Genomic DNA, 25,271 nt, shown 5'->3' on the forward strand with positions numbered 1-25,271 from the left:
AGAAAGTGGAAAACATTGTATAGTGCTAGATTTTGGAATGTAGTTAATTAAATTAAATGTAAACACCATTGAAATGTGGATTTCAAAAAAGCAGTAAATTATGAAATCTTGGCCTCTGGGAAGCTTGTAAAGATGCTGTGATTTCCAGTAGAGCAGTCTTACTTTGATCTCCATTTCCTGCTGGTGGTCACTACATCTCTGACTAATGGAAAATAAGCATCTAAACTAAGCTGTCATCCTCCTCTGTGGTTCAGAGACCTTTTCCTACAATGAGATTTAGGCACTTTTCATTTAAAAGTTTTCTACTTTTCATTTTTTGTTTTCTTTCCTGTAGCCTGAGCAAAGTGAAAATGCTTATAAATATAACGCATTAACAATTTAAGTTGGTGCCTTCTATATCCTTTACATATAAAGTAGACAAATATAAATGTAATATAGGCAATATCTATGTTGCCTAAATATAAACATAATATAGATCAGAAATGTCATATACATAAAGATCTATATTCTTCGACAATATGAGACAGTTTAAGTGAATACATTTTTAAGTGATTTGAGACTTTCTTTTTCTTTTTTCGAGACAGGGACTCGCTCTACAGGCTGGAGTGTAGTGGCGTGATCTCTGCTCACTGCAATCTCCGCCTCCCTGGTTTGAGTGATTCTCCTGGCTCAGCGTCCTGAGTATCTGGGATTACAGGCACGTGCCACCACGCCCAGCTAATTTTTGCATTTTTAGTAGAGACAGGGTCCCACCATGTTGGCCAGGTTGGTCTCAAACTCCTGGCCTCAAGTGATCCTCCTGCCTTGGCCTCCCAAAGTGCTGGGATTACAGGTGTGAGCCACCGCGCCTGGCGAGACTTTCTTAAATTACATTTGAAAAGCTGTCATTGTATCAAAAATAAGCAAAACATAACTGAGCCATGTTTAAGAAGCTGAGACATAGCAGTGACTTTAGACTCTGACAGTAATTCAAAGAGGTACTGTGAATTGCTAGAAATAACACTGAATAGGGGTTTCAAGAACTAGTTCTTTACCTGGCTCTGTCTCTAATCAACTGTTAGACCAGGAGGACACCCCTAACCTCTCTAAGCCTTATATAGCTTGTCTATAAAAGAAAATTGTCACAGGTGATATGGAAAGAGCTACTCAGCTCTGCAAATTTATGACTCTTTATCCAGAGAAAGTTTGTGTTTATGTATAATGAATATACAAAACAGGTGTGTTCTTTTTATTTTGATACTCATATTCCTTAAAACCACAACTTTACACTATATGGGGTCTTTAATTTACAAATGCCTACTTACATCATGGGGGGGTTACTCCACCTCACTGGATTCTACAGTTAATAAAATTTCATTAGATAGCTATTAAGTCTGTTTAAATAACATACAGTCGTGGACATGTATGTTTAAGGCTTAGACCATATCAGATGCACAGATAGGGTGCTCATACGCTGGTCTAATCAGTGTTGGCTTTATGTGTATTTGAAGAGATAATATGCAGTCCCCTTAATGTTTCTTTACATTCTTTATATAAAATCATGTATAATGAACACAAAAGTTCTAGTTTTCCCTAACAATGTACGTATTTAAAAATAAAATGAGTGTGATAAAGGCTTGTGGATTTCTTTCTGGTTAGATCCAAAGAGCTAACTTTCCTTCATTTGTAAGTGTGGTTCCTTTCAGCCCTGACCATTCTGAGACCAGGTGTAAATAAAGGCTTGGGCTCATGCCTTATACATTTGCAAAGCTACCAAGTCTCAGAATGGAGGGCTGTTTATTCAAGAACAGATAGAGAGAAGCAGTGAAGATTGAATTGGTTGTATCTAGTTGGTGAAGAGGAACCCACAGGAAGTGCTGATGGAATGCTGGTACAGCCACCATGGCAGGTCATCGCCCAGTGAATGCAGAGCTCTTTGCACTGCCATGTTCTCTGTGATACCCAATGAAGATCACTAAGCTGTCCTTTAAATCCAATGCAACATTTTAAAGAGAGCCCAAAACTAGAAACAGTCTTATTATTTGGGGGAGATGCAATGTTATTTATTAGGCATTATTTGAGAAGAAAATGCCTTGTAAATGGTGGTATTTACAGCCCAGCCACAATTGTAAACATAGTGTTACTGAGTAGACTGTGTTTCCTCAGGCCACACCAGCCCAGGTAAAGATCACCTGAAGTTAGGATATTCTCACCTGAGTTCATGAGCTAATGTGAAAATTTTAAAAATGTCACACTTGAACATATTTTAAAGGGACCACATATTATCTCATATTGCATATAATAAAAGAAGCCATGACATTTCTCATACTGCATACAATGAAAGGAGGCATGACATTTCACAGAGGGAATTTAAATAATTATGATGAAAGAGAATGCTAACATAGAAAATGCTAAAAAATTAACTTTTATCTAAGTGTAATTTATACCCAACAATAGGTATTCTTTATTTTAAAATGTAGCATACTTTTTGGAAATTCAGTTCTGAGACTGGCCAAAATAAATTGTTATGACAAAGAGACGACAAAGACATGAGGTATCACACATTAGTTTTTTCAGTGAAGCTACACTGAGGAGAATAATGAAAGAGAAGCTGCATATAAATCAAAGTCATCTGCGCTTGTGATACACATGAAGAATAATATACAGAGGAAGAAAATGTTTTTTCAAAGGATACCTGATTTACTGGATTCATTCTGTAGACTAAAACATCTGAAATAGCCACAAAGAAGTGGATGAGGCCTTTCTTTAGATTTTCTGGTTGACATAATGAAAGAATTGTAGGAGGCATACAGTGAGATGGTAATGAGTGTAGCTTTTACTGTTCAGAAGAAGCTCTTGTACATGATCTTTTAGGTTGAGTGCCTTTGAGCCTGTCTAACCTGGTAGCATGTTAACACATGACACTAAAGCATGTTGGAGAAGCAGGATGAAGAAAGAGCATATTAAATAAATTATAGGTGTTAGCTTAATTGTTTCACTACTTAGGGGCCTTCAATGGCTTGGTAAGTAATTCTTACTAGAAGATGATTTAGGGTTTATTTTAGAATTAAAAATTCTACAAAGTATTCTAACATCAATAATCAATGGAGTCTTTTGAAAAACAGCCCAGCCACAGTTGTAAACATAGCGTTACTGCGTAGACTGTGTTTCCTCAGGCCACACCAGCCCAAATTGGGGTCACAGAATTGATAACAGTGTTCTTCATGGGCCCAGCCCCCTATGAGTCTGCTTTTGAGAGCTGTTCCCCCATCAGGTATACAAGTCTTCACCTACTGTCTTAAGTCTAGTCCTGTGGGTTTCCGCACTTCACCCTTCCTGAGCCTGACTTTGGCTGTTGACTGGCTGCCACAGTCTGGCCATTCCCCATGGCTCCTAGGATTGGTGCTCCCAAGTTTTCCAATATTCTCTGGGCTGAGAAAATTCCCCCACCCTTACTTGGGTTCTACCCTATTCCAGGCTCCAAACCCATAGGAAAATTAGCTCCTTACCCAGGGTCTAGTGTTAAGGCCAGGAGATGGAGGTGGGAAGGGATACTTACTATTGGTCAAGAGACAAGTCTATTCAGAATTTGTTTTTCCCTTTGAAAGCACTCTACTCTCCTTAATTCACGTGTGTCTATAGTCTATTTCTTACCTTTGGGAGAACTCTTTGTCCTGAAACTTCATAGTATCTCACAAAAATTTACTCACCTCAGGTACTTGTGATTTCAGAAATGCTTAATTGAGACCCAAAATAATGAAGCCCTCTTTCAGAATTTTTTTTCCTCTTTACGATTTTTGTAACTTATATAGGTTAGTGGTATAGAAGCAACCTTTGAATTATTATTCTTAAAAAAGAGAAAAATAAAATAAGACAGCTCGCCTCTTCACTTTAAGCCCTTGGATTACATTTTTTGTTAGTTTTATTAATTTAACTATTGTTCTTAGAAATTATGTTAGGAAAAAGTTTGGATTGAGAAATGTACAGATTACAGAGGGAGTGTCAATCTGGCTTAAATGTAGTGTAGCAAGTAAAGGAATTGGGTATTGTCTTTTCATGACCTAAAATGTCTCTCACTTGCTACAGAACAACTTGCAAGGCAGGAGTTCTAATGTTTGACAGATAACAAATAACCAATAAACCCAGGACCAGATGGGAGCCATTCTGGACTTATGTAAAAGCTGGCTCTAAGAAGGGAGGCTTTTTAATAGCCAAGCTCTATCAATTGTTTGTGACAACCAAGGCAGGTGTGTCTTAATGTCAAAGGGGGATAATTTTTTTAATGTAAGCATTTTCATATGCGATGAAATTTAATATCTATAACTACAGAAATCTCATAAGAGGAAAAGATAAAATGCACACTCAGATATAAATCCAAGCAGTAAATTTGATCACAACTAAATTGTGTGGGAATGATTGGTCGTTATGCTTTTGGGTGCCTAGCAAGTATTGAGTGCCAAAAGTTAACAGAAGCTATAGTTAAAATTTGGATGAAATATTTCTCACAAAGAGTTTTAAACAAAGGGGCCTTTATCAACTTTGTATTTTGCAATTTTTGTTTGGAACAAGCCCCATTCACTTTCTACTCCTGTTTCTACCACACTCCCATTTTAATACATGATTCTTTAACCAGTGAAACTCACATGCTTTTGTTAGTAAGTTCTCTAAATGGTCAGATAGTTGGTGATGGCAGCCTAGGTTCTTTGCCAATTGAAAAAGACTTTGGATGTGGGAGGCTGAGCCGGGTGGATCGCCTGAGGTCAGGGGTTCAAGACCAGCCTGGCCAACATGGTGAAATCCCATCTCTACTAAAAATACAAAAATTAGCCAGGCATAGTGGCAGACACCTGTAATCTCAGCTACTGAGGCAGGAGAATCACTTGGAACTGGGATGCGGAGGTTGTAGTGAGCTGAGATTGTGCCACTGCACTGCAGCCTGGGTGACAGAACAAGACTCCATCTCAAGGAAAAAAAAAAAAAAAAAAAAAGAAAAGGACTTTGGAGAGGTCATTTTAAGATTGAGCCTTAGGCTGGGCACGGTGGCTCACGCCTGTAATCCTAGCACTTTGGGAAGCCGAGGCTGGTGGATCACGAGGTCAGGAGATCAAGACCATCCTGGCTAACACGGTGAAACCCCATCTCTACTAAAAAAACAAAACAAAACAAAAAACAAAAAAGTAGGTCGGGCATGGTGGCGGGCTCCTGTAGTCCCAGCTATTTGGGAGGCTGAGGCAGGAGAGTGGCGTGAACCTGGGAGGCGGAGCTTGCAGTGAGCTGAGATCGTGCCACTGCACTCAAACCTGGGCAGCAGAGCGAGACTCCATCTCAAAAAAAAAAAAAAAAAAAAGAAAAAAGATTGAGTCCTAAATAGCCACTTGTGAAGAAGGTGTCTTATGCAGTCTTCTGGGCATTGATTCATTGATTTTATTGCAGAGGATTCTCTTGGTTAGGGAAACCAGTCATACTGAGCTGTTGTCACTTGAAGAAGAGATCAAGATAGGCATGAGAGCAGGTAGGGACAGCTGCCCCTCAAATGTTCACTTAAATACCCACTATGCTCAGGATCTTAATATTAATAAAATTCATCAGAATCAGTCATGAGAGTGTGATAAGACATCTTTCAATTCTAGATAAAAGTATTTTGGGGTGATTTCTTGTGGCTACAGTTGATGTCATAATTTATTGGTAATAATTGGTCTTTAAACCATTTGAAAATATTCAGTGTTTTTATCACATTGATTTTAAATACTTTTATTACCTTATTAAACTATGCTTTTTATTTTAGATATATCTTTTGTGTTAATGTTTTTCGAAGGCATGAGTCCTACTGGGTTTTCGTGTGTGTTCAGTATCTTAAGTCTTTAGGGCCCAAGAAGAGGTGTTGTAGGTAATGGAAGGGATAGCGTCCATTTCCGTTTTTTTTTTTTTGCTATGTTCTTTTCTCTTAAATGATGAGGTTGCAGCCTGAAATGGACCTTTCTTTCTGTGAGAAACAGAGCTTATGCCAGAGCAGGATGGATCTGTACAAGCGTCTGTAACCCTTACAGTTGGATCTGACTCAGGTTACAGACAGGGCACAATACAATATGGAGACCCAGTGTGTCATCAGTTCCAACCTGGTGCTTTGTTTCTGTCTCAAGCACTAACCACATCCTGAGTATCAGCTGGGGTCCTGGATACTGGCCCAGCATTGAATCCATCTTGATGATGATTCCCATTCTGACCCTGGCCCCCCATGGTTATTCTGTTTTGCAGGTGAGAGAATGTCACCTATTAATGGACGGGGCAAGGTTTGTGTCCAGATTTTCTGTTACCTCTGGTCTAGTATTTCTATTTTGCTCAGACTTGTCACATGACACTTTTGCATCTCTTGAAGCAAGATAATCTGTGAAAATAACACTATCACCACTACCTCCACCACCATCAGCCAAAACAAACCTCTGCTGTATGTAGTATTGGGGTCTGAATACTGCAGATCCCAGGAAACCTGGGCCAAGAAACCTGGTTTAGTTTCTAGTCCATCTGTTTTGATATTTACTATGAGAGTTCATTTCTCTAATAATGTTTTATCCAGTTGGGAAGGTCTTATCATTTTAGAACTCTTAAGAAATTTCTAGCCTCCAATAAACAGTTACTCAGCAAAGGACGTTTGTCTATTTATCGCTTATTTTCTCGTTCATTTACAGCTTCCGTTTAAGCTTGCCTCCTTCTCCAGAAATGTCCCAGACTATTCCAATCTGCAGTGACTTCTTTATTATCTATACCAGGGTTGGCAAACTTTTTAAGCAAAGAGCCAGGTAGTAAATATTTTCAAATTTATGGGCCATATGGTCTGCTTCAGCTACTCACGTCCTGCCATTGTAGTGTGAGAAGAGCAGAAAACAGCCGCAGAGAACATGTAAATGAACAGGTGTGTCTGTATTAGAACAACACTTATTTACAAAATAGACAGTGGCCTGGATTTAACTCTGACAGTAGTTTGCTGATCCCTGCTTTACACTAAAATAATTTATTCATCCATGACTCTGGGTTATCTCTTATTATTACTGTCTTTTTTCTTTCTTTTTTTTTTTTTGACATGGAGTTTCATTCTTGTTACCCAGACTGGAGTACAGTGGCGCAATCTTGGCTCACTGCAACCTCCACCTCCCAGGTTCAAGCGATTCTTCTGCCTCAGCCTCCCATGTAGCTGGGATTACAGGCTTCTGCCACCATGCCCGGCTAATTTTTTCTATTTTTATTTTATTTTATTTTTTAGTAGAGATGGGGTTTCACTGTGTTGGCCAGGCTGGTCTTGAACTCCTGACCTCAGGTGATCCACCTGCCTCGGCCTCCCAAAGTGCTGGGATTACAGGCATGAGTGTATTTTCATTTGTACATAAAGACTTTATACAAATGCTCTTCCTAGTATTTGCTACTTATTTTTGCATTAGTTCAAATTCTTTGTCCTCTCATCCCAAAACCTGCTCTGAGTTATCAGTACTGGGATTTGAAGTGTGCTGTGATTTAACCAGCCATAGTTGAACAAGAGGCAAGGTATTTTTTTCTAATTAATCTCTTAGCTTTAGGCTGAGAACTTTCTGGAGACCAGGATGCTTGCATTTGACTTGAAAAGGGAAGATCCTCCCATATAGAAGGGACAATTGTTGTGATATTGTCGAATAGGAAATTTGTACTTTTTTGAGACATATGTCTATGGTGACTGTAGGTACCCTTTAGTGAGTGATTGATTATATTAACTTTTGTGTCCTGGCGATCTCTTCCATGTCTTAGAGATATTAGTAAGAAACTGAAATGGCACAGGCTTATCTTTAAAATAGTTACCACATAGGCAGCAGCTTGGAAAGAACATGAATTTCTATATACACCTTCACAGACAAGTGAAATGCTAAATCTCTGTTTATCGATGGATGAAGAAAACTATTTCTGGCTAAGGAGGAGTCAGAAATCAATCTCCCTTTTCTCTTAAGTGAGGGCATTTCCTGAAAAAAGGAGAAACTTGCAGGAAAAAAGTAGGAAGTAAGTGAATTCTGCATTTTTCAGGTTCTTCATATTAATATTCTTCCTTCACTTGATCTTTGTCATATATGTGGGTTTTAGTCATTATGTGTGTGTTCTTGTAAAAGAAAGGTGAAGGTGTTTTGGTTGGCTGTTTCTGCAGCATCTGTTCATTGGGAATCTGCAAGGTGCTTTCAGAAGGACAGAGGAGAACAAAGGCTAGTTCACATCTTCAGCATGTTTTCTGTGGGTCAGTACAAGACTTAGAGGAAAGTGAGAAGAATCCTCACTTGTCCTTGTCACCAGGACTGATTGACATCAGAAGAGCGAAATGGTGGAAGAGAGCTTAAAAAGATTAGCCAGCGTGAGGCTGGGCACGGTGGCTCAAGCCTGTAATCCCAGCACTTTGGGAGGCCGAGGCGGGCGGATCACGAGGTCAGGAGATCGAGACCATCCTGGCTAACACGGTGAAACCCCGTCTCTACTAAAAATACAAAAAATTAGCCGGGCGTGTTGGCGGGCGCCTGTAGTCCTAGCTACTCGGGAGGCTGAGGCAGGAGAATGGCGTGAACCCGGGAGGTGGAGCTTGCAGTGAGCCGAGATCGCGCCACTGCACTCCAGCCTGGGGGACAGAGCGAGACTCCGTCTCAAAAAAAAAAAAAGATTAGCCAGCGTGACGTTCACGTTGTATGCTATAAATACATGTATTTACTATTGGTCAATTAAAAATGAAATAAACTTTTTTTAAAAAAGATTAACCAAATGCATTCACAATGCTTGGTCAGTGACTGATGTCAACCTAGCAATTTTCAAGCCTGTCTGTAGCACTTAATGTTTTCAGAATGCTTTGCAATCAGGCTTATTGGTCTCCCTTCACAGCTACCACGTGAAGCTAATTGATAGGCCTCTCCATTTTTGCGTTGAGGACAAGTGACTTGCTGAGGGTCAGGCAGTGAGTGGTTTATGGAGCTCATTAGTCTGTGGGTTATTTCTCTCTTGAGTTAGCAAAAATGCTTTTCATTTTTTTTTAAAGACATCTCTAACCAGCCTTGGGGAACTTACTACTGGTTAATCAGATTGTTTTTCAGGATAATACTATTGCAAAAATTCTAGTTTTTAAGTTTCTTTTAAGATTTTGCCTTTCCTAAAGCTTTACAGTGTCACTTTTCAGAACTTTTCTGTTAACTTTTCAGAAAGTTTTGGCTGTACGTGTTAAGGGTTACCTTTACCTGGGTAATGCCCTCAAAATTTTGGCCATTTTCTTCCTATCACACAGAGACTTTAGAAAAAATAAACTGTGTTAAGCAAGAAGCCTTAGTTTGTGACAATAGTTGTGGTCAAAGTTTGTATGGAGAGATGAGATGAAAACATTTTTTATTCCAGTTACCTCTGCTGTCTTTTATCCCCAGAATCTCATATAGGCTAAACAGAAGCAGTGACCTCACTATTTGGAATGAGAAAGGTAAACATTTATTGTTGGTTTGGTATGGGAATATTTATTCAGTGGTAGATAATTAGTGGGCTTCCACTGCTTTTCTTAGCATAAGCAAAACATCCCTTATAAATAGCGAGTAGAGGCCAGGAGTGGTGGCTCATGCTTGTAATCCCAGCACTTTGGGCGGCCAAGGCGGGCGGATCACAAGGTCAGGAGATCGAGACCATCCTGGCTAACATGGTGAAACCCCGTCTCTACTAAAAATCCAAAAACCTTAGCTGGGTGTGGTGGTGGGTGCCTGTAGTCCCAGCTACTCGGGAGGCTGAGGCAGGAGAATGATGTGAACCCAGGAGGCGGAGCTTGCAGTGAGCCGAGATCGCACCACTGCACTCCAGTCTGGTTGACAGCAAGACTCTGTCTCAAAAAAAACAAAACACAACAAACAAACAACAACAAAAAACAGTTAATAGAATTTCTGTAGGTCATGGAAGGCTGATGGCTTGCATTGGCCATTCGTTTAATCTTTTACCCCTTGAGTCTTTTTTGAGCATCTCTTATGTACAGATACTGTTTGAGAATACAATCTTGAATAAGAGAGTTAAGGCCTCTGTCTCATGCAGCTTACATTTTAGTAGCTAGATTATTATTTTTAAAACCATAAATGTATAATGCATTACCCAAAAGAGGTAATCACTATGAAGAAAATAAAAGCAGGGCATAGAATGAGAGTGACTAGAGTAGAAGAATATTTAGAAAAGACCTCTCATCTGAGGAGACTTGAATAAAGGAAGTATGGCATGGAAAAGAGTATTCCTGGAAGTGGAAACAGCAAGGATATTTCAGAAAGAGGAATAAGGCCAATGTGGCTGGAACAGAGTGGGTAAAATGGAGAATAAAAGGAGATGAAGTTGAAGAAACAGGAAGACCCTGTGTGCTCTGTTGACCAAGCTCAAGCATGTGGATGTGGATATGAGTTGATGGAAGGCTGCTGGAGGATTTGGTCAGGGATGTGATATCATCAATTCACATTTTTGAAGGATCACTCTCTATGTTGGGAGAACATGAGACTGAAGAAGGTAGAGACAGGGAGAGGGGACATTGGTACACTCATTAGGGAGCTAGCTTGGTAGTCTAAGAGAGCTGACAGTGGCTTGAACTAAGTGGTAGGGTGGAGATGGTGAGAAGGGGTTAGACTCACAGCGTGTTTTCAAGTAGAGCTAAGAGTGCTTAATGATAGATGGGATGTGGACTGTAAAGGAAAGGGACTGCATATGGCTTCATAGGTTGGGCACTGACAACCCCAGAAGGAACTATTCACAGAGACTATGCAGTGAATGGCAGCCCAGGGATGGTACAGAGTGTCAACCCTGGGAAGAATTGAGGATGATTCCTTGGATTTTGATCTCTGCAATCATATGATTGGTGGCGCTGTTTACTGAGATAGGCAAGACTGTGAGGAACAGGTTAGGAGGTGCAGGGGAATCAAATTCTATTTTGGACATAGTCAATTTGAGGTGTTGGACATCAACAAGGAGATGTCACATAGAGTTGGATGTGTACATGTCAAACTCAGGTGAGATATCAGAGCTGGAGATAAAAAATTGGGAAGAATGAAATGTATATATATTTTAACTATGGGACTGAATGGGAACTTCTTGTCAATGAATGTTGAGGGAAAAAAAAGAAGAGCTTTGTGGACTGTATCCTGGACACTCCAAGATTTAAAGATGGAGAAGGAGAGAGGAGCCAAGTGTGGACTGCAAAGAGAGACCCAATTAGCTTTTTTTTTCTTTTTAAGATGAAGTCTCGCTCTGTCACCCGGGCTGGAGCGCAGTGGTGTGATCTCAGCTCATTGCAACCTCTGCAACCTTGGTTCAAGTGATTCTCCTTCCTCAGCCTCCTGAGTAGCTGGGATTACAGGCATGTGCCACCACACCCGGCTAAGTTTTATATTTTTTTTAGCGGAGACTGGGTTTTGCCATGTTGGCCAGGCTGGTCTCGAACTCCTGACCTCAGGCGATCTGTCCCCTTGGACTCCCAAAGTGCTGGGATTACAGGTGTGAGCCATTGCTCCCTGCCCCATTTAGCTTTTTTAGTCTCCCAGAGGTATGGATGATTTTGGGACTTACTTCAATGGACTGACTCTGCAAAGATGTTTCATATTTTGTTTTAACTCTCTGTGCCCTAGACTTATCCTTTTGAATATGATTCAGTTAAATGAGTGTATATATAGTTTGAATTAAAAAATCTTGTTTTCCATCGTATTTTTTTTATAAGAAAGTTGGGCACAGATAAACATATTTTTAAAATCTCTTTATTTTCTTCCCTCCCAGTAAGAGCTGTTTGTGACAATAAGAGCTCATGCTTCCATGATGCTTCCTTTTGTGCTTTGATGATGGTCTCGCTGATGGTGGATTTCATTTTTCCCTGCCAGAGATTTTACTACTACCAATTATGCAAAGGCTACACTGCCTGGATTCTGGATTCATTTTGGCTAGTCTCATTTTTGTAAACATTTAAGCATAAGATCATTGCTAACGCTCCATGATAGATCTTTCAGCAGGTGGCATGGGTGGACCTACAGCCTAATTGGCAGCTGTGTTTGTTTGTATTACTGTATGTATCCTAGAGAGGTAGCTGTAAGGATACATACAAGAAGCTGACTCTTCTTGCTTTTCTGTTGACCTCTCTCATGTCTTGACTTTCCCATTTTGCATGGGAGCTTCATATACTAGAAGATTCATCGAAGAACTTAAGACCCTTCTTTTTGCCAAAGCTAGGGCAGCAAACACTACCTCACAGTGGAATATTTCTTAGTCAATTCAGCCAATATTTATTTTAAGTCACTGTTTAGTTCCTGGGGCTCTAGTTCTGTGCATGTGTTCCACTGGGCCCTGATAGCATGCTAAGATGTTTAACACAATTATTAATTGGCTCTGGTCTGCAAGTCAGATGCAATGTTAATTAGCATGACTTCTTTGCCATTGCATCCATACTGGCGATTCGGTTCCATGCCCTTACACTGTCTGTCCTACTTGTGCTTTCCTTTTCTCCCTTTTAAAAAGTAAGCCCCAAACCTGAAAGTATTCAGATATGTTCTCAGCAACAATGCCATAACCTTTTACTATTTAATACCAGCCTGATTGAAAAGCAATTTAGAAGTATCAGTCTTTTTCTGTAGGAATTTCAATGTTTCTCACTGGGAGTTCTATAGTTAATAAAAGTCAAGTATTAAGCACATAGACTCATTGCCTAGAAGCAGTTGCCTGTGTTTCCTAGGTATTGTTTAACAGCCTCTTTTTCTTTTTTTCAACCAGGCCTTCATTGTTATTCTTTATCTGCTGTCACTCTGGCTACAGAGACACTAGGTGTTTGCTGTCTTAGCCCTTTCAAAAGATATTAATTCTTTTCTTCCTGGGGTTTGCCCTTTGTAATTTTTGTAAAAAGGCATCCTGCCAACCTTCTGTAATTACTTTTATTTCATTTTATTTTTTTCTGGGAACTATATTTCTGTATCTGTAAGTTTCACCTGGAGGAACAGGTATTTCAAAATTACTTTCTTTTCCTTCCAATAACATTTTATTGTTTGCAGAGATATTTTCATCAGTGATACAGTGAGCACTGCATGAAGTTAAAATCATTTTAAATTTAAATGTTTTGCAAACTTTCTTATTTCACATGTCAGAAGAAAACCTTTTGGAGGGTATTTGTGACAAAGAATGCTTGAGGGCTTTGCATTATTAATCACTTCTTTGATCTTGATTTTAAAAATCTGATGAAAGAGTTAGATCTGTTACTTCCCCCGGTATTTTCTATCCTGGTTAATAGCATGACCATTTAGCTAGTACCTAACCAGAAAGTTGATAGTCATCCTGGATAACTCCTTCAACCTTGCTGCGTACATTCAAATAGAATTAAAATTCATAGGGTCTTGCCCTCTAATCCATCAATATTGTCCTTTTAATTTCTTCTGCTATTTTCCAGTGTAGGCAATAAGTAATATTTTTTTCCCTTCAAATTCTTTGTTGATCTCCTAATTGGAACTTCATCCCCGGTAGTCTGGCCTCATCCAAATCATTCTCCACACTGTTACCAGATCAATCTGTCCACCACCAATCAGTTTCTGTTACATCTGTGGCTCCACATAGAATAAATTTCAAATCCTTCTTACGGCGTGGGAGATTTTCTATACAGCTCCTGCATGTCATGTTGGACTCAGCTTTTGCTACTCTGGGCCTCATATCCTGTGCTCACATCCTTCTACTACAGGAACATAGAACTAATTTTATTTTCCTGAACATGTCAGCAGCCTAAGATTTTTGGTTCTCTGAATTGAAGCTGCTTACTACGTCCACTGTGACTCCACAGACATCAATCTCAGCCATTATTTGGCATAATAAATGAGGGGTGTGTGAATTAATATTACTTTCATTTGTTTATTAGGATAGATACACATTTTATGTAATGGTTGCAGCCACAGTTATGTGCCTGGAGTGGAGAAGGTGAAATGAGCACAGAGCTGATGTTAATCTGGTGTGTAGCAGTTCATCTGTATCAGTTATTCATATTAACATGCTTCTAATCCAGTTCCTTCGAAGGCTGCTGAGCTGTTCCAACCAATCTGACCCTCCATAGGATCATCTGGATCTCTCTGCAACCCAGGGGCTAAAGAATGAGTGCATAGACTAGAAGGAGACTTCTGGGACCCAAAGAAGGAGAAATCACTCTGGGGTACAAATTACTGAAAACATTACCAGGCCCACAGTTAGTATCTTTAAAAAAAACTTTTTTTACATCGATAGATAAAATTATGTCTTTACTGTGTACAACATGATGTTTTAAAGTATATATACATTGTGGAATGACTTAATACAGCTAATTAACATACATCACTTCACATAGTTATCATTTTTGGGTGAGAACACTTTACATCCACTTTCTTAGTATTTTTCAAGAATGCAATAAATTATTAATTATAGTCGCCATGCTGTACAGTAGATCACTTGAAATTATTCCTCCTATCTAACTGAAATTTTGTATCCTTTGACAGACATTTCCTTCTCCTTCCCAATCCCCCCAACTCCTGGTAACCACCTTTCTCCTCTCTAAGTAGAAATAAACTTGTTTTTAGATTTCATATATGAGTACGATCATGCAGTATTTATCTTTCTGTGCCTGACTTATTTCATTTAGCGTAATGTCCTCCAGGTTCATCCATGTTGTGACAAGTGACAGGATTTCCTTCGTTTTTAACGCTGAATAGTATTCTGTTGTATATATAGATAGCACATTTTCTTTATTCATCCATTCATGGACACTTAGGTTGTTTCCATATCTTGGCGATTATGAGTAATGCTGCACTTAACATGGGAGTGCAGATATCTCTTTGACATACTGATTTTGTTTAATTTTAATGTATACCCAGTAGTGGGATTGCTGAATCATATGGTAGTCCTACCTGTAATTTTTTGAAGAACCTTCGTACTGTTTTCCATAATAGCTATACTTATCTACATTCCCACCAGCAGTGTGCAGGGCTTCCCCTCTCTCCATATTCTTGCCAACACATCTTTTGTCTTTTTGATAATAGTCATTTTAAAAGGCATGAGGTGAGATCTCATTGTGGTTTTAATTTGCATTTTTCTCTTGATTAGAACTGTTCAGCATTTTTGCGTATATCCCTTTGCTACGTGTATGTCTTCTTTTTAAGAAATGTTTATTCAGTCCTTTGCTCATTTTTCAATTGGGTTGTTTCCTTGCTATTGAGATGTTTGAGTTATTTCTATATTTTGGATGTTCACCCAGCATTTTAGGAACTCAGATTAGCCAGTTTTATTAATCTTTTAATGGACAGCACTTAGGGTAGTCCTAACGTGGTAGGAGCTTAGTGATTGAGAGCTGTTATGTCAAAAACAAGCCCTCAAGAAGTCCTCTGCCCGCCAAGGAGTCTGTACGTAGGCTACAATCCTTCACCACGTGTGACGGAGAGAGTAGTCGCCTCCCGGTCCAGATTTCTCCTTCTTATTTCTTTTATCTTTTATGACTTAATCTCCCTTTTGTCTTTTTATCCATTTAATCTTTTGTGATTATCTTATAATGCTCTCATTGGCACTGTGTCAGGGCCCCCACTTCTATTTGCTGGCAATTTTATTCTTTCCTAATGTGACTGCTTCAAGTTAAGTGCAGAATCTTTGCCCAGCAAATTGTTAAGGAAGCTTTATGATCTTCCATAATTTCCACAGAGCCCCTTCCACCAATTGTATTCTCCATGTGGGATTGGTGTCACGATTTTCTAGGTACTGTAGCATACTATATGTCTCTATTTCAAGAACTCTCGTTTGGACCACTGCCCTGTGCCTGCCCACAGCGTATTCTCTTTCTGCTAGTGTTGTTACAGTGGGATGATATGGGTATTTTCAATTCTGTTTCTTTTGTTAGAGTAATTTCTTATTTGGGGGTGGAAATGTGGCCGCCTTTATACTTAGACCACTTGAGGGCTGAAGCTTAAGGAGTTTCCTTCTAAATCCTTTCAAGCTCCAAATCCTGTGGGCAACATGTCCTCATATGCAAAATCTGCTATAGAGCTGTCACCAGAAATTTTGCTTTGCAGTTTCCCGGCATAGTTCTCTTTCTCTAAATCAAGGTTTCTCAACTTCAGCTATAGCGACATTTTGGGCTAGATAATCCTTTCTTTGTGAGGGGTCTCTCCTGTGCATTTTAAGATATTTGGCAACATCCTGGGCCTCTACCCACTAAATGCCAGTAGAAACTGCATAGTTTTGACAAGTAAAAATGTCTGCAGGCATTTTTGCCAAATGTTTTCTCTTGGGGGCCAAGTCACCCCCGCCCCCATTGAGAACTGACACTCCCAATAATAAACATGCAGACATAAATTGACAAGTTATAAAATATGTTGACAAGCAAAGCAAAAACATTCATGATAAGGACAGCAAATGCTTATAGAGCACTTATGTGGGCCAGACACTGTTTTAAAAGCTCTTTCCATATAAGTTTCCAAACCCGTAGAGTGACTGTACCACTTTACCATTATTATTTACACTGTACAGACGAGGAAACTAAGGCACAGAAAGGTCATATAGCTTGTCCAAAGTCATGCAGCTCATAAGTGTCAGATCAAGAATTTAAACTCTGGCACTGCAACCCTGGAGTCTGTGATTTGAACTCACTGTGCTTCTCTTTCAACAAAAATTTGTTGGAATAGATATCTATATGTCATTGCATGCAATATCACCTCTCATAGTTACTAAGTTAATGTTTGTTAAGTGAATAAATGAATGACTATACATCCAGGAAATTACTTATTATTTTAAATCAGTATTGAATAGATTCTTTAATTTAAATGAAAAATGCACTTTTCTTTGGATATAACCAACTAAATATTATCATTAGAGTAAGGCAAGAGGGTCTTGGCATTTCTAAGCCTATGCACAAGAATCTCTTGGAAAGGGTTTGCCAAGGTGACCTTTAAAGTCTCTTCTAATCAGAGCTTCTATTTATTTGCTAGGACAGTTTTACAATATGTCAGAATGAAGATTAGCCAAACTGAACAAAATATTATTTCCCTGATGAGATTGAGCAAAGTATCTGCCTTGCCCTATAATAAGGGAAAACTGAATTTATCCTCCCCCTTAAACTAGGCATACACTCTGATGAGGTATTAAGCATTGTATGATAGTTTAACCAACTTCAGAAGTTATAAAAAATTAAGCATCTTTACGTAACAGGAAACCACTTTAGCTGATCAATCTTCAGGCTTCCGTAGTTGGCCTTCTATAGTGAATGAGAGGGCTGGGCTCTCAAATTTGTTATAAGTGCATTACATCTGATATATATCAAAGTGAGAAACTATTCTATGTAACACTATAGTATTACTCTATTGAATGTGAGTTTTAGTCAATTGGAAATATTTATATAGTGTATATATATTTTTATATATACACATTCATATGTACATAGATGTATATGTATATATTCAATAAGAAACCCAGTATATCTGTTTTCCATTTTTCTGGCATGCAAACAAAACTTTTTTTAGGAAGAATTTTCATTAAATTAAAAAATTTCCTTGACTTCTTTACTAATTAAAACATTGTAAAGGATTTTTCTGGGAGCTTTATTTTTTAAGGTAATTTTCCCTACTGCAGAGATGACACATCAAATTCTGAGTGATCATCATTTTGTGATTCATGTATTTCAGATAACATATAATATTGGACATTTCTTAGTGTTTTTCATCATTTCTGTGAGGAACAGTAACACTTAATTCACGCAAATTTGAGAAAAGAAACACGACAGTGTAAAAGACTTAAATGGTCAATTTTTTTGCAAAATTGGTTTTTGTTTACTTCATTTACATATATAGCTCATTGGGCGCAATAAGGGAAAGATAAACTGTAATGTCTTAGAGAATCTTGTATATCTTTAAATAAATAGATGAGAACTATTTATTATTAGAATGGTCATAGTTTGAAGAGAAAATGTTGCGGATGTAGTTGTTGAAAACTTCATGTTGATTTCATGTTTAAGTATAGAGAATTTTATACCCTGTTGAAGTTTGAAGAACTAACTAGAATCTGACCCCGAAAGTCCTGAGGACTAAAGGCTATGACTCATGCTAAACCCATGCAAATGCCCATGTGTGAATTCATTTGCCCATCTTTATGCCTTTCAAAGTCAGCAAGGTAAAAGTCTTCAAGTCAGGCTGACTTATTCTTCTTCTTAGCTTAAAACATAGGTCACTTTATGCTTTCTTTATTACTGAGGTTTCCAACAAATAGTTCTTGGGGACTTTTTCTATTCATCGTTCAATAGGAACCTTTATGTGTGTCTGAAGTTTGATGAGAAGCCTGGTGAGTGAGAAGTACAGTTTGGATTTCCCCCTTTTTCTTCCTTTCAGTACTTGATTTTCACTTTTCCTTCATCCTCACAAATTTTGGAAATACTTCATTTTCTGAATAACCCTACACTATCACCTGTATAGAAGTTTCCAGAGTTTTCAAGGAATACAAACTATTGACTATAGTACAGTGATAGCAAAACTTAAAGAGACTCAGTGATTCATACTTCTTCATATTCTTTTATGATTTCTAGGAGTACTTACCACAGAGTAAGTAATCTATAATTTACTTCCCACACAATGAGAGTGTTAGGGTCATTCAGGAATTCTTTTTCACAAACTTGGAATTTTAGAAAACTACAGAAAACAAAACTAAGCAAAACAGAATTCCTCAGAAAATAGGAAGTGACCATCTTAAGACTGTTTGGAGTTGTTCTCCCAATTAGTGACCATAATCTGAGTTCCACCATTTTGAGCCCCAAGTTGCCAGAAACGAGTTTAACGACTGAATTACTGAAGGCTTCTCATGTTTTATGAAACTGTCTTCAGAAAACACTATAATTGGCGATTGTAGGCCCTGTGAAACTGAGCCTTCATTAGTGTATAAATACCATTTCGATGTAGTTTATTTGAAAGTCAAAGATGATGGCTGGCCCAGAACACATTTTTTCTATGTACCTAGATTAAAAAAATATATTTGCCGACATGGGAAGAAAGTTAATTAATCCTGGTTCTAAAAGAGTACTTTTTCCTTTAAAATGGTTATATCATCAGTTTATTCTTCCACAAAGATCTGGCCCCTGTTTATTGTCCCCCTTATGAGATTAATAAGACTATAAAATACATACTTAATATATTTTAAAGGAACATTTTACAATACTTAAAGTATAGCTGTTGTTTTATGTAGTATCTACTTTCTGAAAGTTGGAAATTATTGTGAATTCTCAACATCGTAGCTAAATGGCGCTCATGCCAGCTGGCTTCTAAGTGGGCATAGATCCTACCTTAGATTTAATGGGTATGATGACAAGCTTTGTTACAATGGGGAGGCATTGGGATTTAGGCTTGCTACTCATTAAGAAAGAATGAAAGTAGAATTCCTATATGTTTTACTCAGTTGTTAAATCCAAAAAGGATAAGATCTGAGAGGTGCATGTTATGGAAACAATCAAATTCAGATACTAGATCTCCTTATTTGTAAAAATAACTATAAAATTTGCATTACTCATTAATGATCATCTCAGAAATAGAACTATGCAGATTGGGGTGGGAGGTGAGTATTAAGCTGTTAACCATATTATAAATTTTTGGAGATAATTCTTTTGATGATGGAAACAAATTAGGCACTACACATGGAATAATGATCAAAAGGGCAATGTTCAAATTAATGTTGCTATGATGAAATTATCATTATGACCCAAGTGAAAATATATAATTGCCTCTGTTATATGTGAGAAATAGAGTATGTGTGACTTATTTTTATAGGTAACTGGTGCCAATTTAATAGGTTTAGAAAAGAGTTTTGTGAGTACCAACTACTGGTCATTATTTCTTCTCTTTCTTACTTCACTTAAGACCATGGTGCATTTTCTTTTTTCAACCTCCAAAAATTAAAGAAGAGTGAAAATTGGACCAGTACTATTCAGATATAGAGTGCTAACTTCAAAAAAAATGAATTGATGAGAATTAAAATTTTATGTTCTTATTTTCAGTCTTCTAAAGTCAACCTCAACATTTAGACACTAGAATTTTGGGACCATTTTGTGGATTTTCCATAATTAAAATTATTAAATTATTAAAATTATTTTCTTATTCCTTGGGACATAATATTCTTAGTTATAGGTTTTAGTGAAAGTTGGCAGGAGAGGAAATCATGTTCTAATAAGTTCATTTTATTTCTGATCATTTTAATAGGATTATACAGTTTGGTGACGGAAAAAGCTAAAATTAAGGACTTTTTTCTTTTCATTTCAATTATGTGATGCCTCTAGTTCTAATAAATACAAAAAAATTTGGTTAACTTATTAATAGAAAGTTTGATGATTATGTAGATTTTTCTATGTAAAATATTTATTTTAATGCAGTGATGACCTCTTAGCTCATTACATACTCTTCAATGTGCAGAAATTTTGTTAAAACTTTGATGCAGTTTTAATTTTCTGAGTGTTATTGAATATGTATACCCAAATCTCACTTCGTAACTAAAGGGCATAGTGCTCCCAGTTGTATTTCAAATGACTTTTGTTAAGTTCTGAAGTTATGTAGTTTATTTCTGTATAATATCCAGGTAAAACATATTATTATTTTATGCTGGTAAAACCCATAAAATAAAGTTAAGTACCTTCAAGTTTTTTCTGTAATTTTGACTTTATCATCTACTTTTTGATAGAATTGATAATGTAGTTATATGTTTACCAGAATCTTAAATCAGGATTAGGTCTAATATATAGGACTTCAGATTGTTTTTATTTTATTTTTTCCCTAGCTACAGGTGCATGTTACAGCTTGCCATTGTGGTCATTGTGGTTCATCTCATTAAGCTTCATATTCTATCTGCTTTCTTGAGACTTGGGAAACAGTATTTTTCTGAGTGATTGTACCATATTGTTCCAAATATAAGGCCAGCCAGAATAGAAGGCAACCTCCAACTAGAAACAGCTCAAATATGGAGAAAGGCTGGGGGCCCAGAGCCCGGCGGGTCTTGCAGTGGTGGCAAGGGTGCCGAGGAATAGGACGATGCCTGCCCACTCTCCCGGTGAGTGAAGATGAGTCAGCTGGATGCATTTGCTTGTGCATAACCAGATGACTTCTGTTGCTAGAGAAAAAGTTATACTGGGGGGTAGAAAACAAGTTCATACACGTGAAAGAAAGTTGTATGTCTAAGTCTGGGAAGGGAGGATGGGAGTAGAATTTTTCACCTCCTAAACAGTTTTCTTGTTTTTTCCCCCCACATCTGGGGGTGAAAGTTGAGCAACCCCATGCAGGAGAGAAGAACAAAGGTACCCTGGACATTTCATGATAAAAGGAGTTTAGGTCAGTGGTCTTGAAAATCATGGCTCTAGACAAGCTCAGAAAAGTACTCCTTTGCCCTTTAAAATTGTCTACTGACAGAGAGGTGATGCATGCACTGTGTGATCATGTGTAGCTTGAAAACAAGCCACTCAATCTGGAAATCACATTTCCAGTTTTCGTAAGATTTTTTCTCTTTTTAAATTCTCTTTTTGGCTCAGTAGTATATTTTTTAAAATAGTTCAGTGAAAATGTATTAGTCGACTGAGTATATGTAAATTGAACCCTCATAATTCTCCAAATATTGGTCTGATTCTGCTAAGTGCATAGAAAACTAACCTTTTATTTTATAGTACTAAATGAGATATAATAGAATGAGGTGCTTCATTCTGTTAACTGCAGTCTAGAAAATTATTTAACATCTGTTGGAAGTAAACTTCACCAGGCACTTGGTTACCTTTGTGGCTTCACAAAAACAAAATAAAATATAAGCCTTGATCTTTCCGGTTGATTTGTAGTCCATGGCTCCCAAAGCTAGTTTGAAGTATAACTTTCATCCCTAAATGATGAATTTCCCCCCACTGTATACTCTAGGCAAAATACTATTGTAGCCCCCATCCCATTTTTTAAGGAAACTACTTTCATAAAAAAAATATATGTTTTTGAATAGATATGGCCAGAGCAGGACTTTGTTTACATTTAAACAATGGAGAATGGCTCAGATGATTTGGTTTAAGGATGTTGTTTACATTGATTTTTAGAAGTCCTCTTAAACCAAAATGCCCTGAACGATAGAGGCCCATGCCCAAGCAAAAGGATGGTATTATTGATACGCTTATCTTTTTACCAGGTCTGGAAAGAGAACCTTTGAAGCAGAAAGGCTGGGCAGAAAAGGATTTGAAAGTAAAAACAGGAAGGAAGTAGCTCAGAGTGGGAAGGTTTATTGCCTTCTAAATTAGAGGAAATATGACTTCTAAGTCAGAGGAAATATGGCACTGCAATGGTGGGTCCTAAACAAGAGGTTTGAAGCAAATTCTGTATAACCTGAGAAATCTTTTGAAAAGCATTCGTAAGAGTGGTACCAGGAGGAAAAGTGAAGAGTAGAGGACCAGGGTTACTCAGGAAAGGGGAGCTTCCTTTTATAACTCCTTAGTTTTGGAACCATTTGATTCCAAAGGATCCCAAGTACAGAGGAAGAAGATGTCCAAAATATGAGGGTGGGTGAAGGGTGTGTCCCTTAACCATCTTTAAACTTCAGATAATTTCCCTTCCATTAGATGTATTAGGCATTATTGTTTCTGATTTGAGCTGGGTTACAAATACAGGAAAACAAATTTTATAATTTCCTTTCCCACAGGGGATTGGGGCTGTTCTAATTGACAATCCTGTTTCATCACCTGCTGTACATTTTAGTTTTAGTAGCAATGGAGGACAGAAGCTGAGGAAGCGACGTACATGCCATATTCTACTGCTTCCTCTCTTTGTTGGCTAGTGAGGCTGGGTGCAGTACCTGACTGGATTGTAGAACTCTTTGAGCAGGGAAAAGAATGTGGCCTCAGTAGGCTAGTGAGGTGGCAGGGGGAGCCTTTGAGGACATAGGAGAAATGAAAGCAAGAAAGAAAGGGAGAAAATCTTCCAAATTGCAAAAATAATAATCTGCAATAATAATAATAACATTAAGTTAATAATACAAATAACATTAAGTTAATAATAATAAACTTTCCTTATAAAGCATGGTTTACATGTAATCCATACCTATAATTGCTGGGTGCAGATTTCTCCTCTTACCTCTAAAATGTACAGCATAAAAATTCTCTTGGCTGAGCATTATTGCTCATGTCTGTAATCCTAGCACTTTGGGAGGCTGAGGCAGGAGGATCACTTGAGGCCAGGAGTTCAAGACCAACCTGGGCAACATAGCAAGACCCTGTCTCTGTGAAAAAGATAAAATGTCACTAGGCATAATGGCACATGCCTGTAGTCCCAGATACTCAGGAGGCTGAGATGGGAGGATTGCTTAAGCCCCGGAGTTGAAGGCTGCAGTGAGCAATGATCGTGCCACTGCACTCCAGCCTGGGCGATGGAGAGAGTCTGCAAGTTAAGATTCCAAACTACCGTTGTTTCTCTCTTTATGAATTCTCATGATACGCCTTCAGTGACTCCTCTTCGGGTTATTAGATTGATAGAATCAACTTGAATGGAGCAATTACTAATCAATTAGACATGAAAAATTCTGTAAATAGGTTGATAGGCAGAAATTAAAATCTCAGGTTCTCTAAAAGTGTAATGATCTACATAAAAATAGATTTGGAAAATTCCCATGTGACTGCTTTTTCTAGGAGAGTAGATAACTGATACTCTCTTTTTCTTTGCTGATCCATTAGTCTTCCCCCAAGCACCGTTTAGAAAAAGTACAGATCCTTAGGGGAAATTTCCAGTTCTTGTACAGAAGAATGTGGCCTGCACATGTCAAATTAATCATGTACAGGTTCTAGTTTCTCACCAATTAAGTTGAAGAACCACTAAACTAAAAATATGTAGTTTATATCTATTCTGTTTTTCATCTTTAAAAAGAGCAGAAAAGGACAATTTTCAGTTTTTAAAGAAAACGTTGAATTTGGATAAATCTTTTTTGAAAATGCTTTATTATAGGTCTTTCCCTCAAAGAAGGGTTTTGTAAGAGACACAGTTTCTCCAACACAAGAATGTGATGTGTCTGCATATTCTGAGACATATGGAATATGGCATTTGGCTTGCTGAGTGAGCATGTTTAACTCAGCTGTGGAGTAACTCATGAATTTCCTACTCTTAAGTATCTTTGAGTTTCAAAAATCATTCTTGAAATGTGTTTAAGGGCCATTCCTTGGGGGTGGGGCATTGCAGAGATGGCATCTGACAATGTACTGAGGTGGCTCTTCATTATGTTTTCTTGCTGGTGAAGCAGCAAGTGTGTTCCAATAAACAGATTGATAGCATTGTAGACTAGGTTAGGAAAAAGTAACAAAATGGCTAATTCTCATTTGGTAGTGAAATTGAATATTGAATGACATCTTTGTAGTTATAAACGACTTTTGTTTTAATAACAAAGTTGTTGATTTTCTACTAAGGGTTCTTTTAGGTTGTCATCAGGGGCTGATGGGAGTAACAGTTCACCCAACTCTCCAGCTAGCTTCAGTGGACATGCCACACCTTCCCAGCAGCCTGAACCTGTGGTACATTCTCTTAAGGTAACCAATCATGTGCAACCATTTATCCAGAGCTTCAGTTGTGTCGTGGCTTGTTCGCTGTAGTCTAGTAGTCCTCACAGTCTTGCTTGAACCATAGATATTTTATTTTTTGACTCCTTATGGTGTAACTTTTTAAATCTTAATTTTTGAAGTGTAATTTTAATTGTTCTAAACTGACAATGAGTTTGAGTACTTACGGTTGAATCTCTAATTTTATCATTTTGTTTTGAGTAATGTGATTCATATCTATCAGCATCGAAGTTGAAGTCTGTGCATGTATATCCATATTTGTAAAAAATTGTGATAGGTATTTTATGTGCAATGTTTGTAGCATGAATGTCTTCAAATATAGGAAATTAATAGTTGGTCAGAATATGGAAGGATACCACATTATTCTTTCTTGATGCAATTGAAGTACATTATACAACTTAAATAAAATATTGAAATAAATAAAAACCGACTCTTTCCTCTTCTAAGTAGAAATTGGGTTCTCGAACTCCAGTTAATACTCCATTACAGAATAGCGGAAAATAGATACATGGTGTTATACATAAAGCTACTTTACTTTTGTGTCTTTCTTCACATTTTTCAGTGATTTCACAAAAATTTGCCTAAAATTTGTCATCTATTTTCTTTACCAATAATGAGCTTTCCAATAAGTAAAATTAATGAAAAATCAGGACTATAGGTACAATTAATAATAAATAAACAATATAAATATTTACCTATCTCAGAGAAGAAACTAACGCAGGCAATAAAAATCATC

At 37.7% G+C, this 25,271-nt stretch overlaps 1 protein-coding gene across 7 annotated transcripts in view; it reads left to right on the forward strand.

The window, feature by feature from the left end:
* The window catches only part of CCDC85A (coiled-coil domain containing 85A), a 202,812-nt gene that overhangs the window by 168,065 nt on the left and 9,476 nt on the right, over positions 1–25,271 (forward strand). For 3 of the 7 annotated variants that reach the window (XM_030827276.1, XM_003262404.3, XM_030827277.1), the window contains exons 4-5: positions 20,890–21,024; positions 24,386–24,505. The exons of 2 other annotated variants lie outside the window; for them this stretch is intronic. In XM_030827276.1, coding sequence (XP_030683136.1) covers positions 20,890–21,024; positions 24,386–24,505 — 255 coding nt within the window. The remainder of the gene's footprint in view (positions 1–20,889; positions 21,025–24,385; positions 24,506–25,271) is intronic. 2 more of the 7 variants (XM_030827278.1, XM_030827279.1) reach the window with 1 other exon arrangement.

This window comes from Nomascus leucogenys, chromosome 14 (genome assembly GCF_006542625.1).
Source record: "Nomascus leucogenys isolate Asia chromosome 14, Asia_NLE_v1, whole genome shotgun sequence".
Taxonomy (NCBI): domain Eukaryota; kingdom Metazoa; phylum Chordata; class Mammalia; order Primates; family Hylobatidae; genus Nomascus; species Nomascus leucogenys.